Consider the following 17978-nt stretch of genomic DNA (forward strand, 5'->3'; position numbering starts at 1 on the left):
GGTTTTTCAAATCAAATCAAACACGTATATTACAAGCTTCTTGTAAAGACAAAATCACATAACTGGCAAGTAAATTTTAGGTTTTAACTCAAAATAAAAAAAAGTTGACAGATTAAGGGTTCCCATAGAAACAAGGAAATCGGTGCTGAAGTTTTTGTCAAAATTTAAGGGTTAGTTGAATACTTTCCATACCACGGAAATAGCTCTTTAATAGCGTGAATAGATCAAGATTGGAATAAATAAAAGAAATTATAAAATTGATAATTTGTACCAAAACTAAAGAGTAAATAACAAAACTACCACTTTTTTTATTACCGTGGCATACCACGGAATTACTTACCACAGAAATAATTGGCGCCTATCACCGCTGTATTTTATTTTCAATTTTAAACGTATGTCCCGGTCAAAAACTAAGTTAAAAGTAATTCAAAATCGTGTAGAAAACAATACACAACCTCTTAAAAGGAATTGCACTAGTTTATTTACCATAACTATTACGTAAAACACTAAGTAAGATTGGAGTGCACTTACCTGTGGTGTCACGCGTCTGTATGGAACAACCGGTTCTTGCGCCGCCGTCGCACAAACTGACGAATCGCGAGTTTTTTGTTACACTCACACAAATGCACGCTAATGGGCACGATAGACCAATGAATGAGCTTGTTTTGTGTATGCTTTATTTCTTAGGGAATAGATCTGTTTGCTTGCAAAATGAGTATTTGTAAACACCGCGGTGTTAGACGTCGATTTTGATACCCGCGTTAATAGCCGCCGTTACCCTAAATATTTATTTATATCGTTATTCAAACAAAAATACGTGTATAAGTAAGCGCTTATAAATGACAAAATCAGATAAGGTCTTTCACTATGTAACTACAAATACATGGGTCTACTTATTTTGTATTAGATAATGAAAATTTGTAAGAATGCACAAAAGAAACATCAAACAGGTAGTCAACAAAAGCCGCAGAGAAGAGCGTGTTGCGGTGTCCGCACTCCGAGAATCTGAGTATACTATTATCATGTACTACTTATGGTTATGATTTTGGTTGGGCGCTGGCCCACATTGGTCGCCTTTCTTGCCGAAGCGCTTAATTGAGCACGCCGGCACCTGCTATCTTGTCTATTATTATAATATCGCCGCAGATTAGAAGAAAATAGAAAATGCCCGAGGGCCCGCTTTCTTGCAATAACTGGTGCTACAGCCTAGTTACACTTCCAGCCACCTGGGTAGAGCCACAAAAAACACAAATAGACAATCCTCATCGTATTAAGTCTCTTGATTCGGATGCCTAACTAATGACTAATAATTTTGCGCAAACATTTCTTACGCGTCTCTGTTACGGCTTGGATATCGGTTCATTTTTGCACCGCACGTGCGTATTATTCAATTAATAAATAATCTAGAAAGTTAGACATTAATCATGCGTGTTACTGACGAATGGTTAATGGTTATAATCGTTATCACTTCTGATTGATATAATTATTTGCAGTAAAATTGGTAGCTTGTGTCATATCGTGTAGGAGCATGTGTTCACGTTGGTTGTCTCATATCAAGAGATGAGACTTTCTAACTAGCGATCGAGTGTCTGGGGTGAAATCGGCACGCCTCGCGACAACATTATAGTCGCGCTGTACAAGGACTGCTAGCACTCATGGGAAAATGCTTTCCCCAAAACCTGCTTGCTGGCAGTTTACAAAAACTTGACTGCTGGTGAAGGCAAAGAGGAATTACTTACTTGCCAAAGCGAGAGATCTTGCGGTTGTAATTGTAAATGCGACTACGGTAAATGTTAAATTAATTAATTTAATGTCTTGGCACATTTGACCTCTGGTCTGATCTAGTGGCTCTGCCTATGAAGCCGATGGTCCTGGGTTCGAATCCCAGTAAGGGCAGTTATTTGTGTGATGAACACAGATATTTGTTCCTGAGTAATGGGTGTTTTCTATGTACATAAGTATGTATTTATCTAAATAAGTATGTATGTAAATCGTCGCCTGGTACCCATAGTACAAACTTTGCTTAGTTTGGGCCTAATATTTATTTATTTATTTATTACGTATCTGTGAAAATTTTAAAACGATATTTAAGGCCCCGCAGATTCGTGTTCTTCTCTCACTCTTACTGAGCGAGATCGATGTGCGTGCTCAGGACCGCGGATATTGTTTTTGAATTTTATTGATTGTAAGTTTTAACAAAAAAAAAGTAAACATTGAGTTGCCTCACAAATAAAAATGCGCAATTTCAGAAGTAATTTTCATATATTTAGCTCTTGTGCACAAATAGTTCAATTTTTTAAAGTTCGTTTTAGACCTATGTATGTTCGTGATTTTTTCTGTCGAGCGAAAATGAAGTATTTAGAGCAAATCCTCAGGATTGGTAATTACATTTTTGGCAACCGTATTGAGATCTAAAATAAACCGGCCAAGAGCATGTCGAGCCATGCTCAGAGTAGGGTTCCGTAGTTACTCCTCCGTCACAATAAGCTAAACTGGAGCTTAAAGTATAGTAGATTGAACAACCAAGGGATGAACTTCCGCTATACTTTTCATTTAATGTATTTTTTAAGCTCTACTTCCAAGATTATTTCATATTTTTGGACCTATGATTCAAAAGTTAGAGGGGGGGGCCACACTTTTTTTTCTTTCGGAGCGTTTATCTCCAAATATATTCACTTTATCAAAAAATGTTTGTTGAAGACCCCTATTAGTTTTGAGAGACCTTTCCAACGATATCCCACACAGGAGAGTTGAAGCAAAAAAAACAATTTTCACCCCCACTTAACGTGTAGGGGAGGTACCCTAAAAAAAATTAAATTTTTAGATTTTATTGTACGACTTTCTCCGCTTTATTGATTTATATATCCATGCCAAATTTCAGCTTTCTAGCACTAACGACCACGGAGCAAAGCCTCGGACAGACAGACAGACAGATAGGCAGACGGACGGACATGGCGAAGCTATAAGGGTTCCTAGTTGACTACGGAATGATTTTCAAAAATTAACAACCTAAAATTGTCGATGTAAGAAAGCTATTGCACAAATATTATTTATTTTTATTATTTTCAACGCGCCTGATACACTTACGTTTTCTATACTCAAAATAAAGTTCTATTCATTGTTAAGGTCAGTTCTAGGATTAGTATTGGAAAACATTATTTATTTATTTATGTTCAGGAGAACCAACAGCTTTAAACTTACAATAGGACAACAAGATTAATACAGAGAGCCAATTACAGGAACTCACAAGTAATTACAAAGTATATAAAAAAAATGCTAACAGTGACGCACACACACATGCGTACAAAGTGAGAAAAAAACAAAAACACAATTGAAAATGAAAATACATAGAAGCCATTAAAATAGACCCTAGGTTCGGAAACACTTAGTTCATTAGCGCCCAGAATAATTGAGGTCTCAAAGTTCGAAAGAAAAAAGAACATACAGTAAAATATATCAGATGTTAATGCTGATAAAACATATTTTAAAATTCATATCAAGGCGCTAATGCACTAAGTTGATGAATAAAATGCATTTAATCGCCTAATGAAAACTTAATAAAGAAACAAAAAAAAACAGTATACATATAATAATACAGAGAAAGAAAGCTCACATAAAACACCGCTTAACCAGACTATGCCTCACATTAGGAACTTTACAATTGAATATGTCAATATCAAGTTCCTTCGACAACTCATTTAGCTTACGACTCGCGCGAACCAGGAAGCTATATTCTGCCTACACTTGGAGGATACAGATTATGGATAATAGATTTCATCTGAATTTCGGTAGGTTAGCGTAACAAACGCCGACACTCTTGTCTCAATCAATATTTTTTTAGGTTATAAGTTATAAAGTTAGGTATTTTTGAAATAAAAATATAGCATTTAATTCTTTAAGGCACTATTAAGTCTGTAACACGTTTAAAGGCCTAAGAACTACACAAATTTTTGGCAAGCGTATTGGATTGTACGCACTCCCTTGCGCTAGAGCGTATCTAAAATTACGAGCGCGATGCTCTTAAAATTATTTCATACACTGCCTCTGTATTCATTGTATGTCTTATCAATTATAACTACATCATTTAATATCGTTATTAGGTAATGGAAATAATATATATATATTATAGGACATTATTACACAAATTGACTAACAGGCCAATTCGAGTTTTAATTATTCGATCTGTATCTGATATGATACTGATCTGTCAGTGTTAAGAGTGACATTTTTGGTTGAAGAAATGACACTTTTGACAATGAGAGATCAGAATCATATCGGAAATAGATCGAATAGGCCCGTATGTCCCAAAGTAAGCTCAATAAGGCCTATGTTGCGGGTATATACTTAGATATATTTATAAATACTTAGAAAACACCCATTATTATTATATTATACAAGCTCGCCCACGCAACCCCGTGAACCTATCATGCAAATAATTGCGACCTTGCACAAGGTGAAGGCCGCTGCCGCAACGGGAGCGGCCGCACAGAGAAACATGCAGGCAGTGCATCCGGCGAGCTGCACTCGGTCAGTGGGTCACCCCACCACGAGGGTGCCGCTGGGAGCTGGAGGGGCTAGCGGGCGAGCTCCAGTCGATGCCGGCATGGTAGCGCGCGCGCTCCGCTAGCGCCCCCGGCGACATGAGCGCCATAGGCTAGTGCTTCTCTTGAACGTGTTTCGTTGGTTGCAGGCGCTGAACGCCCCTGGACTGAGACTATGAAGAGGACCAGGTTACTGCTCGCTATCGCGACGCTCCTATTACAGGTTAGTGTTTCATTTATTTTGTTAACATAACACAGTGTTTTTATGAATAAATTATAATTTCCTTATAAAATATTTAAGTTGCCAACGAGTGAAAAAATAAGTTCAATATTAAAAGTTATAACTGATAAATAATTATATACCTAATTTTGTAAAGTTATTCAAATAAACCTCAAATACTGACTAATTGTTCATAGGTAGGTTTATATGTCGTGGAGTAAATTTTTTACAAAATTTTCTCTTTTTCCAATGTTTTATGTGTTTCAGTGCAGATTCGATATGAATAGTTCATAGTATAAAATCTAAAGTTCGCCAATGTATCCAAACATAGCTTATATCAATTTTTATTTTATTGGATATTAAATATTGAATTGAATATATCATTGCATTTACATAGTATATAATTGCATTGAATATAGTTATTTTAGGTATGTATAAATGAATAGAGATGTTTTCAATTTTACAAACCTATACTTTAATCTCCATAATAACGGAAGACCTGCTTTCAATAAATCATGTTTAGCACAAACGTATGTATTAACCGATTTTCTAAAATCTCATGGTATTTATGACAGTTTCTTCAAGTCTTTTTTGATTGTGCTTAATTATAAAAATAATTGAATAAATATATTTTTACCATATTAAATTATTTAAATATTACATTAATGAGTAAATTAATGAGATAAACTTACAAAAAATGTCCACATCATTTAACTTGTCAGCTACTCCATTCAAAAATGAACTGTCATACATAGGGACCATCAGCTGACGCGAGGGGTATAGTGAGCAATGTCCAGAGGCCATCAAGCGGTCTATCAAAGCACGCTCCTGCGTATACCGTTCAGTCCAATATGTTCGCGGGATAATGGAGCAACATAACCGTCCACTAACGTTTCTTCACACTTGAAACAGCGCCGGTTTCATTCCTGACTACGATTTTATAACAAAATGGTTGTAGGAAAACTCAGCCGTTGTTAGTTTTACAAAATTATGATCAAAAAATATTTGTGCTAATGTCACACAAAAATTTTGAAGTTCTGAGTGTGTTTGGATATCTTAGAGCTGTGTTCTCTCTGTCTGTATAGTTATTTAATTTTTCATAGCTTAACGGTAGTGACGATAACGTAAGTATTGTAACATTTCAGTTTTATGCCCTCGTAAGATTTTGTTATATCAAAGGAACATTATGCAAATAGTAAAAAAAAACAAGTCAGTCATATCTTATTATTTTACCTTTAAACGAGAAATTCTTGTACATATATATATATATTGTCAGTTAAAAGCGATTAATCTCATCCTAGATATAATTTGGAGGGTTTAGCAGAATTATCTGTGTACAGGGTCTACTGACTAAAATTATGAGAAATGGCTCGGATGTGTTTAGTTTGGATTCGTTTAATTTCGATGCGTTTTTTTAAATATTGGTGCGAGTCTGTTCGTTACGTTACTTTAAAAAAACAAGTGTCTGACTGATCAATTGACCATACACCTATTACTGTTAGCACATCTGGTGGTCCTCGTTGCACTTGCGCGGCGTGTGCCCAGATCAAGTATTTCGATTACCCAACGACGGGTGGAAACCTCGAGATTCGTGATAACCTATGAATGCAGTTGAGCGAACTTATACTGGTGGTACGAATTACTTGCATTCGCTAGGCGTGTGTAATACCATCCCAGGCACGCTCTAGGTATGCTTGCATTATTCAGCTTTTTCCGTTCGCGTTCTCAACAAGTGGGCTAATGATTCCGTTAGCACATCCACAAAACGGCGGACCATTGGAAGCTAACTGCATAGCCCATAGTGCTGGATAGAAACAACGTGTGAAAACTGTATTACGTGTTAAAACAAATTAATTGCGCGAATCGATTTGGCATTATTATTATTAGGTCTGCTCTCAAAATAGCATTAATAAAATCTTAAAAACTTAAATTTGTAAAGTAATCATTTTTATTTCAATTAAGTTGTGCTTGTATAATCCCGAAAGTGTATTTAATTCGGTACATCAAAGGATTGATCAATGAAAAAACCTATTACTTATACTATAAATTTGACGACCGGTCTGGCCTAGTAGTGACCCTGCCAATGAAGCTGATGGTCCCGGGTTCGAATTCCAGTAAGCGCATATATATGTGTGCTGAACACATATATTAGTTCCTGAGTCATGGGTGTTTTCTATGTATATAAGTATGTATTTATCTATATACGTATGTATATAGACGTCTAGTACCCATAGTACAAGCTTTGCTTAGTTTGGGGTTAGGTCAAACTGTGTATGATTGTCCTCAAATATTTATTTATACAGTCAAGTGTAAAAAAGGGTTTACACATCTTACTCAAAAATATGTCCCATAGCATTTTATTCCAGTGTAATAAGAGCGTAGTACCATATTTATGAGACGATTCTCTCGATACATATGTTTGCAGCTGAATGTTCATAAAAGAAACTCGTCTAGAAGAAAACACCACACAAGATAACCGATATCTCCAAAAACACGCGGTCGCAGATTAAAGTAAATGGTAGAGTACGATATATTTGCAAGTCCGCTTCACATACACGCTCGCTGAAACGCATTGAGTCGTTGACCGCCGAAATGTATCTTTCAATGATCACTTTCACTAGTTTCGCGGCTTTGTACGTAAATGACGTAACGCATCGTGCGGGCGATTTCATTTTTGACTGCAGTCCATTATAATACGGGTTGGTAAGTCGGCGATGTCGTTAGCCGATCGTAATAGCAACAGGTAACTATTACGTTTACCGGCGTCGTGATCGGGTCATCAAGCAATTCGCTTCAGTCATCTATTTACCGACAACAAGTTCATTTTCAGTAGTTTTTATTCGGGGTTTTATCTAGCTAAGTAACTTTGTACTAAATGTATCTACGGCGGAAGAAACGGATGGATCTAATTTATTGTTTTAGGAAAAATAGAAACCTCTTCCTTATATGTTTGTTATTTCTCCAAGGTAATATAAATGACTATTATTCGTTTCGAATTAGCTAATATCTTACGCTCACTTATATCTTCCGAAAGTTCAAATAAAGTTAGTAAAGTATACATAAAATTAACAATAAAGTCGGAAACTAAAAGAACATTTGCAACTTGGCAAAAGAAAGCAATTTGTCATAGAAAGTGCAAACGGATGATCACTTTCGTTTGTCGGTGTATTTCAGCAATCCATAATATTACAATAGCCTATTAGGTGCTTTGATTGATCTACTGGCCGTACAAAAGATGCTGGATTATGCGGTAGTTTGTTTTATATTCATCTGTCAAATTGATTGTGATACATTGGGCATGCATTCAAAATGCATAACAACTTGAGATATATCAGATAATGGAGCTCTCTATTAATCAGTCATGCTTAAAAACCAATTGTAACAAACAATATGTAACACAGCGTGAAGCCTATCTGCTTTGCCAGTGACCGATTGTCGTTGATGTCTTTTGTATGAAGGCGGTTAGCGTGTGATGAAGATAAACACTTCGATTAAAATTTAAAATTAATAATTGTACATACAATATTATAAATATTACTTCGTAGTTTTTTCAGTTCTAAAGCAGTATCATATATAACGAAGTAATCAGCGCACACAACGTACGCATCCGATGTTATTTTAGGTAACGTTATGTATTTTATATTTTTATTGAGGCAAACATAATAATCGCTTCAGTAGCCATTCAAAACTACGAGTATTTAGCGTCTATTTATGATTTTATTAATATAATATCTACATATTACCTATCAACAATTTTATTTCAAGTTTTATTTTATTTAAAGTCGTGTGACCTAGACGCAGTAGACGGGTCAAAATTCTTTTCATTGCCTTTTTTTTAAATGTGACGAAGTGGAGCTTTTTGTATGAAATTTATTTTATTTTTTCTCGTAATAAATATAATCTAATATAATCTACAGCGTGACAGAGTTATCAGATTATTACCTATCAATTTTATTCTGAATGCTAATAATTAAGATACATTTGCATGACAAATTGGTTCGATTTTTTAAATATTCTAATTTCAACGTTTCTTGTGTTTTTCCAAGCTTTTATTTAACCTACCCTGTTAGTTTGTATTAGGGTGGTCCACGTTTGTGTAAAAAAAATGTAATCTTTTGTCCACAAGGCTTCCTTTCTTCTATTATGAAGTAGTAATGTATGTGCCAAATTTTGACTCATTTGCTCATTATTTACTGATCGCTCAGTGGAAGCTCAACATTGCTTATATATCACATACAGTAAATAAAAAATCACATCAATCCAAAAATAACAAAATAGCCGGTTTATACCATTAAAACTCCTCCAGGTGACTTTTTTCTATAATCAAGTTCATTTCATACATTTTATCATGGCAGAATTGCTTTATTTTGAGCGTCCTATAAAGAATGTTTGATTGTTCTCAACATTGGTTGACATATTTTTCATACGTTTTGGACTAAAAGAACCATGTGGAGACGTAACATAAAAAAAACTTTGGCCCACCCTAGTATGTATGTATGTTAATTTGTTAGTATGGGTCGAACCTTGGAAGCTACAATTGATCCACTTCCCGATTGAGCTGAAGTTTTTCATACATATGTAAATCGGCTGAATGCAATATTATGATAACATGGAGCTAATCTGATGATGGAGACAGGAGGCTCATGGGAATTCTGTGATATGACAACGCAAACTAATTGTGTTTGGGGTTGTTAAAATTGTCTCGATGAGTATTATTAATATAGATGGAAAGAAAAGTACAGCCACGATAAAAGCTTGTACCGAAAATTATTATTTTGTCAAAAATTTAATATTACTATCAAAATGTGACCTTTGTCGATAGGTCAAAATTAATACGTTGCAAGTGTTACAAGCAGCTCAAATCCCAACCATTACAAGTAGTGCCTCTCAAATGAATGCTTTCACGCCGCAGGCCGCAGGGAAAGTACTCACGACGGCCCTACGAGGGTTCAAGTTCATGTTCATGCGCACAGGCATGATAATGTGCGGTTACAAATCTCAATTATAACGATAACTCTGGCGTACTTTTACGACCAGTTTTCGGCAACGAAAGACGTTCTATCATTGCATCAATCTCACCAATTAAGCACCTAGTACATTATCAAGTAAAATATTTTCATCGCTCGTTTAGTTTTGATTTTATGGTTTTAATTACTATCTACGCGCACATAATTTATGAGTAAGTACGCTGTAATTCTGATGGAAAGCGCTTTGCCTCGCGGCATAAGGCTAAGGCTTAAAATTTTACGAGTATATTCAATTCAAAGCGGGCGGGGCGGTCTGCTTAATCGTTAAACGATAAAGTACAGAACAGTTTTCATCGATTACATTAACACTGATTATTGTTTATTTCGTAGTTTTTATTCTAAAAGTTAAACTTTCACATATACGACAATCATGTTGTAGGAACATGAGTGTGTTTGCAATTTACGAATTAAGTATACTTTTATAATGAAGGACTCGTAGAGTTTATGGGCAAGGCTCACAAAAATTGTACCATAACACACGGGAAATCATAACACACGATAATACACATAACGCACGGAACACAACGTAACACCCTGAACCCTATGTTAGGTTTAGATAACACTTGTAATGAAATCACTAGGATAAAATTTGAAATAATAGTGTAATAATCGTGAAATCCAAAAGGGGACAATTCTTTAAACATAATATTTTAATTATTTTATTGTGATCTGTATTATCTAATACGTCAATTTTAAATACATTTTATATAGATTATTTCATTAAGGTCAGATTTTTCACACAGCAGATAAAATTATCTGCCAGATAAACATAATACTCTCTTTTTCTTATTGCTTGTGAAAGAAAGGGAGCGTATTATCTTTATCTGACAGATAAATTTATCTGATGTTTGAAAAATCGGACCTAAATAAGATTACAGAGATATACTAAGACATTCATGTTAAAAAAAATGGAGGGCAATTAACCTTCCAATTGGAGTAGAGACAGTTGAATTTTCTATTGAAATTAAAATGTAGGTTTTTGAAAAAAAAAAATTTTTGGCGACTTTTAAATGTTTTAATTGTTTCTAGGCCAGAATAGAGAAATAATAAACGTATACAGAAACCATGTTACTAATTTTCTGGAAGTATTTAAATAACGTATTTACTTTACGCAAATTTCGGAGAAAATTTAAGAAGTACACTTTTTGTGAGCCTTGCCCATATTTGGCAATCATGTTTATATGAATATTTAATTTGACTCGTAATATACTCATATGGGATTTCGTAACCTCATAAGGTCACCCAGGGCAATTGCAACCATGGGACCATGGGACCAACCAGGGCATTTTGTTGTCCCATAGTTGTAATTACCCCACAGTTGCAATTATCCTGGATGACCTTATAGGTTTATATGCTTTAAGTAAAGATACTTTGTTTTTTAAACGTGCTAGGTGCTCAGTACATTTTCCCCGCTATTACAAGTACCTATAGTTTTACATATTCCGATTCTAAACTATCTTTATAACTTTAAAATTATCTTAGAACATAGCTGTATACATATCGCGTGTCGCAGTAAAATACCAATCCAACGCGCGATCACGCATAAACTAAGCACAATGCGGATATTTAAAAGGATCAGCATGCCTTCGCATTTATTACAGGCCAATTCGAGTTTTAGTAATTAGATCTCATTCCAATATGATACTGATCTGTCAGTGTCAAAAGTGACATTTCTTCAACCAAAAACCTCACAATTGGCAATAACAGACCATTACCATATCAGTATCATACTGGAATGAGATCTAATAACTAAAACTCGAATTGGCCTGTTAGTGTCGTACGCACCTGAAACACACTTCCCACGTCCTCTGCTCGGGAAATTAGGTGTATTACGCGAACTACGTTAGCCATGCGGGTCGACGAGCAGTGGGAACTATTAAAAGTAGCATTCCAGCTAGAAATAGGTTATGCAGAACTTTGAGTTGGTGTAAAGGGGCCATGGGTTAAAATTTTGAGTAGTAGTTTGACTTTTCTCTGCAGTTAGTTAGGGACATGGGATAATTACATACCAATAAGCTACGTGGATAGGCTAAGCGCATTTTATTTATTTATAGCGTTTTCAACTGGTGTGGGTTAAAACAAGTCAATATTTTATGATTAGATTTTTTTTTCTTGAGTTCTTCTCAACTTGTTGGAGGCTAGTAATATGGAATAAAAGAACCTGGAAAACTGCATATTTGTTCGTTATGACACGAACGTGCCTCTTTTCCTAGATAATTAGGTTTATAACGGTTCACGAACGAAAACTAAAAAAAATTGGTGTCACTCCGTTAAAATCGATTTGATGTATCGATTCATTTTATCAGTGTCAAGCAAAAATGCGCAAAGTTATGTCGGTATCCAACTGTTATGGCATCGACCTTGTTAGGACTCGCGAACGACTGTGTACACAAACAAAATCCGGTCCTATGCTTTTGAGAAAATCTCCGTTTGTTTGAGCAACTTTCTTCGTTACGCAGGTACCTACAAATATTTGTGGTAAGAATATTGCTGTGTGCTCTTGTTGATTGACTTGAATGTAATAATGTATAAAATGTTGTACTTTATAATCTTTTATCTGATAACGATTCTGTACAGAATTAACATGTAACTAATTAGCTCCCTGATATACCATATTCAAATAAACTTTAAATAGTAGGGAATGTGCGACAGATCAAAAATAAAGATTTGCTTCGATAGGCACTAATCATTTGGCATATTTGACTGTACAATAGTCCCACAAAACTGTATAAACAGTTTAAATATGGACTGGTACATTAGTGGGGCTTGCACAAAAACATGTAAACGGTTAGACTTAATATAACGTGAAGCCTACATAAAAATTGTTTCCCACAAATAATGAGCCAAACCCTGATATCGGAAGGTTGAATCATATAAATACCAGCCTCTGTTTGCCAAATGAAGTTCATGTTTGGGGGAAGCGGATGCGGTTTACGGCGGATCTCGTACTTTCACCTGCGCGGCGGCGGCAGCGGCGCAACTCGCTGCGCGCGCACCTGTCTCGCGTCGCGCGAGCCCACTAATTACTCCCATCTATTGCGATTAACATGATAACTACTCTCATGCTACACTGGTTAATCAAAGATAAATGTTTAGGTTAAATACGTTAAGAGATATTGTGGCAAAGCTAACGATTATTAATATACAACCATGATTTGCTAAAGAAAGGATGACCATCAAATTGAATGACGCGGACCATTAAGAAATCCAATTACATTAGATTATCGTTCACAATAAAAATGCTTTACATTTATAACTTCAGTCTAAGTTAAAAGTAACCGGCTATCTATTGTTTATCAACAGGCTCTTTTGAGTCTTTTATACGTCATTTCGATAAGTGATTGATAGCGTGAAAGAGTGTTAATTGCATCATACACTTAGGTACCTACTAGTTAATGATCCATTTAAGTTGATAGTCACACAGCACGGGCACTAAATAACTGAAACCTTCGATCGGAAGTGAAAGCCCTTAAATATTATGAGCCTGTATGTAGAGGTCTGTCAAAGAAAGCTCTAGATGTTAAAGAGCCGGGCATGTTTTATAGGTCCGGTGTTTTCTTCCGCAACTGACAATCTCGATCAGTAGGCAATTTCTAACCGGTTTAGAAAACGCGAGCGTACGCATCGTCCGCGCCCAGCCGCCGCCAGCGCTGGTAGCTATTCTTGTGCGCCGGTCAAGCCAGCACTCGGCTCTCGCCCCATATACATCTCCTCCACTTCCACATACTGGAATTAAATCCGTAAAACGCTTACTGCAGCCTATACCTTGTTCACTCGATATAGAAAACCTACTCGAAACCTACAGCCGCAGCCGTTTCCTGATAAACAGTAACTCCGTTGCAGAACATTTCTTAGAATGACAATATCTACTTGAAGCTGCAAAGAGGAGCTCAATCGTGTAACAATACGTACGGCAAATATCGTGAAAGCATCTTCGGAACTCATCTAAGTAGTATGATTGCTTTGATTAATATTATAATTGGTCCCGCGAGCTATCCATCAGTGTAGAAAGTCGGAAAGAACGCCGTCGCTCGCGGGACGAGCGCCCGCGCACGCGTCGCGTGGCGCAACTAGAGTGAGACGACGACGCGCCCGCGGAATGTGCACTACCAATGCAATTACCACAATCAAACCATATAAAACTACTACTAATTTATTTTATATACTTAGAAACTTTTATTTAGTAGAAATGTAAATTTAATACTTTCAATTTCTCTTAATTTCAGGATGCAAGATGCGAAACTGCGGTGGACTCTGCTTCGTTGCCACTGGAGCACCGCGCGGGCGGCGGCTATGGCCCGCCTCTACCTCCGTCACACTCCGACGACCCGTGGCCTTTAGCCACGCCGGATAGCCCAAAGATCAAACATTTGCAAGTGCAATGCGAAAAAACTCACATGCGAGTTAATATTGAGTTCGATCGCCCATTCTATGGAATGATTTTCTCTAAAGGCTTTTATAGCGACCCTAGTTGTATGCATCTAAAACCTGGCACTGGACACCTCAGTGCCACGTTTGAAATCTTCTTGAACAGCTGTGGCATGTCTAGCTCTGCAAACCACAATGTTGCTACTTACGGAAGTCCGACTCCGAGCGGATCGTACGTTGAAAATACAATAATTGTCCAGTACGATCCCTACGTTCAAGAAGTTTGGGATCAGGCAAGAAAATTACGATGCACCTGGTATGACTTCTATGAAAAAGCAGTTACATTTAGACCCTTCCAAGTGGATATGTTGCACGCAGTCACAGCGAACTTTCTTGGCGACAACTTGCAGTGCTGGATGCAGATACAAGTCGGCAAAGGACCCTGGGCATCCGAGGTGTCAGGCATAGTGAAAATAGGACAAACCATGACAATGGTACTGGCAATAAAAGACGACGAAAACAAATTCGACATGCTTGTACGAAACTGTGTCGCGCACGACGGTAAGCGAGCACCTATACAACTTGTAGATCAATACGGCTGCGTAGTAAGACCTAAAATAATGAGCAAATTCCAAAAAATTAAAAACTTCGGACCGTCAGCATCAGTCGTATCCTTCGCATACTTCCAAGCATTTAAATTCCCAGATTCAATGAATGTACACTTCCAGTGTGTCATCCAGGTATGTAGATACAACTGCCCTGAACCTAAATGTGGTGGTCTTGGAGCTGATTACGGTGTACCACTACTGGGCGGCAACTCTCTCAGTGCTGGGGAATACGGAGCGCCAAACTCACCTCATGCCGAATATGGACCTCCACCACCGTCGCCGCACGGCGAGTACGGAGTACCTCCGGCGTTCCCCGACCCACGACACCCCGCAGATGCAACCGGCTCCTTCTCAGAAAAACGTGACGATGCTGTTCCACCCCCTCAGGCACAAGTCTCTTCTACACCTAATGCACCTAGCCCATCTTCCCCTGCGCCGTCGCGAGATGAAGACGAAGTGAATCTACCACCCCCACCACCACCGGGCCGTCGCGGCGTATACAACACAGTCAAGAGGAAAGATGAAGCTCATGGTAATCTCGCAACTCTTGGAGGACGACCACGATCAGTAGAAGATTTGCCAGAAAGATTAGTGGGCGCGAGACGGCGGAGAGAAACATCAACGCATTCACGCATTTACAAGCGTGACGCTCAAGAAATGACAGATGTAAACACTAGTCGTACAATTCAGGTTGTAGCACCGGGTGACGTTAATTTCGCATTGAATAACGCAGCGGGTAACGAAACAGTAGTTATTCAATCTCCCGCGAGTGATCCGGAGACGATCTGCATGTCGGTTCCGTCGTTTGTGGCGGGACTGGTAATGCTGTTGCTGGTGCTGGTCGTGGCGTCGCTGGTGGCCGCCTTCCTATTCGTGCGCGTGCGCGCGCTGGATCGAAAGGGCGCGCATGGCGCCGCTGCATACTACGAGACGGATTACGTAAAGCACGCTAACTAGATTGTCAGTGTGTCGGTGTGTGTGACGCAAGGACGTTCCATAAACTCTTCTCGGATCCAAAGAGCGTGCGTGCTTCGGCCCCGGCCGGACGGCGCCGCGGCTGTCGCGGTCGCGATCGAAGCCCGGTGACGTGTGACTTATTTATTTAGTTATTTAATGAGCGTGATGTCTTTGTTCGACTGTTTTGTAAATTATTTTATTCGTGTGAAACGCACTCTGTACTGCCTTATACCTATAGTCGATACGTCTGTTGTAATTTTGTAAAGAGTCGTAAGTAAGGATTGTAAGGAAAATAGTCCTTAAGTTGTATACCAATTAAAGTGTCGTGTGGAAAGTTAAAATATCTTTTACATTTTACTAAACGTTAATTGTACCTTAAAACGTTGATTTAACAAATTGGTAGCCCAAGAAGAAGCATTTTATCTCAGCAGAATTCATTGGAACCCCAAATTCTTGGTAATGGTTTAAAACGGCTCTGTTTCTTTAATTATAATATGAATTAACATTAGCCAGTCAATTATGGACAAAATCAAATTATTTTTAATAGAGTCAGGCCAAGCTAAGTTAGCAGCGACGTTAATAGCCCAGCCTGTGCACGTGTTAAGTAAACGTCATAATTTCATAGAAGTTTGCGTTTAAAATAACACTTGCACTGTCTGAGCTGTCGAAATCGCTGCCAAGTTATCTTGATCTGACTCTAAGTAGTTTGATTTTAATTATTTTTAAGTAGGAGTAAACACTAATTAAAAAAATAATGAACGTTTTCGCAGTCATTGACTTGATATGTTATACGGGTTGTTTACGTGCAATTTTTTGCTTGGCGTTGATGACACTTTATTACTTCATTAACGTGGCGACGAGAAGGTACTTTATGACATAAGTATATAAACAACAAATATCAAGACATTCAGTGTCCCAGGTCAGTTTATCCGTCTCGACTCGATTGGATCACATCGATATTGGTCACTTTTCTTTAAAATTGAAAAAGTAATTGAAGAAATGGAGAGACCTGACAAAACATAAAAAAGGAATAAAAATTATAGGCGGATAGTACTTTTCATAGTTACGATAGTGACTTACATATTGATTGCCACTGTAACAAGGTTCGAAATAAATTCTGACGGGGGCGAAGGGACGCTATTAGTAAATGCGTAAAGCATCATACTCAAAGGAATCATACTGCATTAGTTTTTCAAAAAACCGTTAGACCGAATCAATGTGCAAGTTGCGGAAAGCTGCCCAAAACTTTGAAAACTCTCGGAAATTTCAGGAAAATTCCACAGGAAAAAGGATACTTTCATTTTGGAAATCATATACTTATTTAAAATAAAAAATACAATCATTAAAAAATACTTAAGGACTAACAAATAAACTATCAATAAACTGTGTTGGAAATAACTTTACAAATTTCAAGAAATTAACAAATTTCACGGTGTGGAAATTGTGGCAATTTCGTAATGTTGCAAAGTCTCCGACGAGAGCACCATCACTATTCGTATCACTTTTTTCCTTGGTTAACTAGAATTTAGTTGCGCGAGATTTAGACTCCCCACTTTTTTCTAATTAGTGCCTAATGTGCAAAAGTTTCGAGCAACACCGGCTTCCGACACGTCGGAAGGAAGAAGCCCAAGCGATATCTCACCGTACAAATCGTTCTGCCATTTTTTGCGGGGGGAAACGTGCACACAGTCGCACTTCTCACTCGCTACATACAAAATCCAATCTGTAATGACGACACAAATACATAGAAAATGACACACGTCAAAGACAAATCTTGCACACCTCGATCTCTTTTTGTGTATGGACGAGTCACAACATGCACGGCCATAGGTAGGCCTTCCCGGCGTTGCTCGAAGTGCAAAAGAGACATTACTCCACCTACGACTTGACAGGTAGCCATGATAGACGCGCAGTGTCATCGATCATCTGATCTTATCCTTAATCTCGTGAAAATTAAAAATTACCAACAAAACACCTCGGCGGTCTATTTGTGATAAAGCATGTCATGTCCGTGCCACGTATACGTGAAGCAAATATCTTTAGAGGCAACGTATTTGAAAATGTTCGTGGATGTAATGTCGCAAAAGTGTGAGAAAAGAAACAGATACATTGTGTTAAATAAGTATCACGCAAAGAAATACAATCATGGAGTTCTCACGTTTTAGTTAAAATATAGTTCGCGTCACCAACATCAGTCAGAAGACCATGATCTTCACATATTTGTGTTTAATTTTAGAGTTGAATGAAATACGAGGAG

At 37.5% G+C, this 17978-nt stretch overlaps 1 protein-coding gene across 2 annotated transcripts in view; it reads left to right on the top strand.

Moving 5' to 3' along the window:
• The window catches only part of LOC133519079 (cuticlin-4), a 53953-nt gene extending 37891 nt beyond the window's left edge, over positions 1-16062 (top strand). For both annotated transcript variants that reach the window (XM_061852973.1, XM_061852974.1), the window contains 2 exons: positions 4691-4764; positions 14015-16062. In XM_061852973.1, the coding sequence (XP_061708957.1) occupies positions 4717-4764; positions 14015-15721 (1755 nt within the window). In that variant the 5' untranslated portion in view covers positions 4691-4716 and the 3' untranslated portion in view covers positions 15722-16062. The remainder of the gene's footprint in view (positions 1-4690; positions 4765-14014) is intronic.
• The last annotated feature ends 1916 nt before the right edge of the window (positions 16063-17978 follow it).

Source organism: Cydia pomonella, chromosome 6, assembly GCF_033807575.1.
Source record: "Cydia pomonella isolate Wapato2018A chromosome 6, ilCydPomo1, whole genome shotgun sequence".
Lineage (NCBI taxonomy): Eukaryota > Metazoa > Arthropoda > Insecta > Lepidoptera > Tortricidae > Cydia > Cydia pomonella.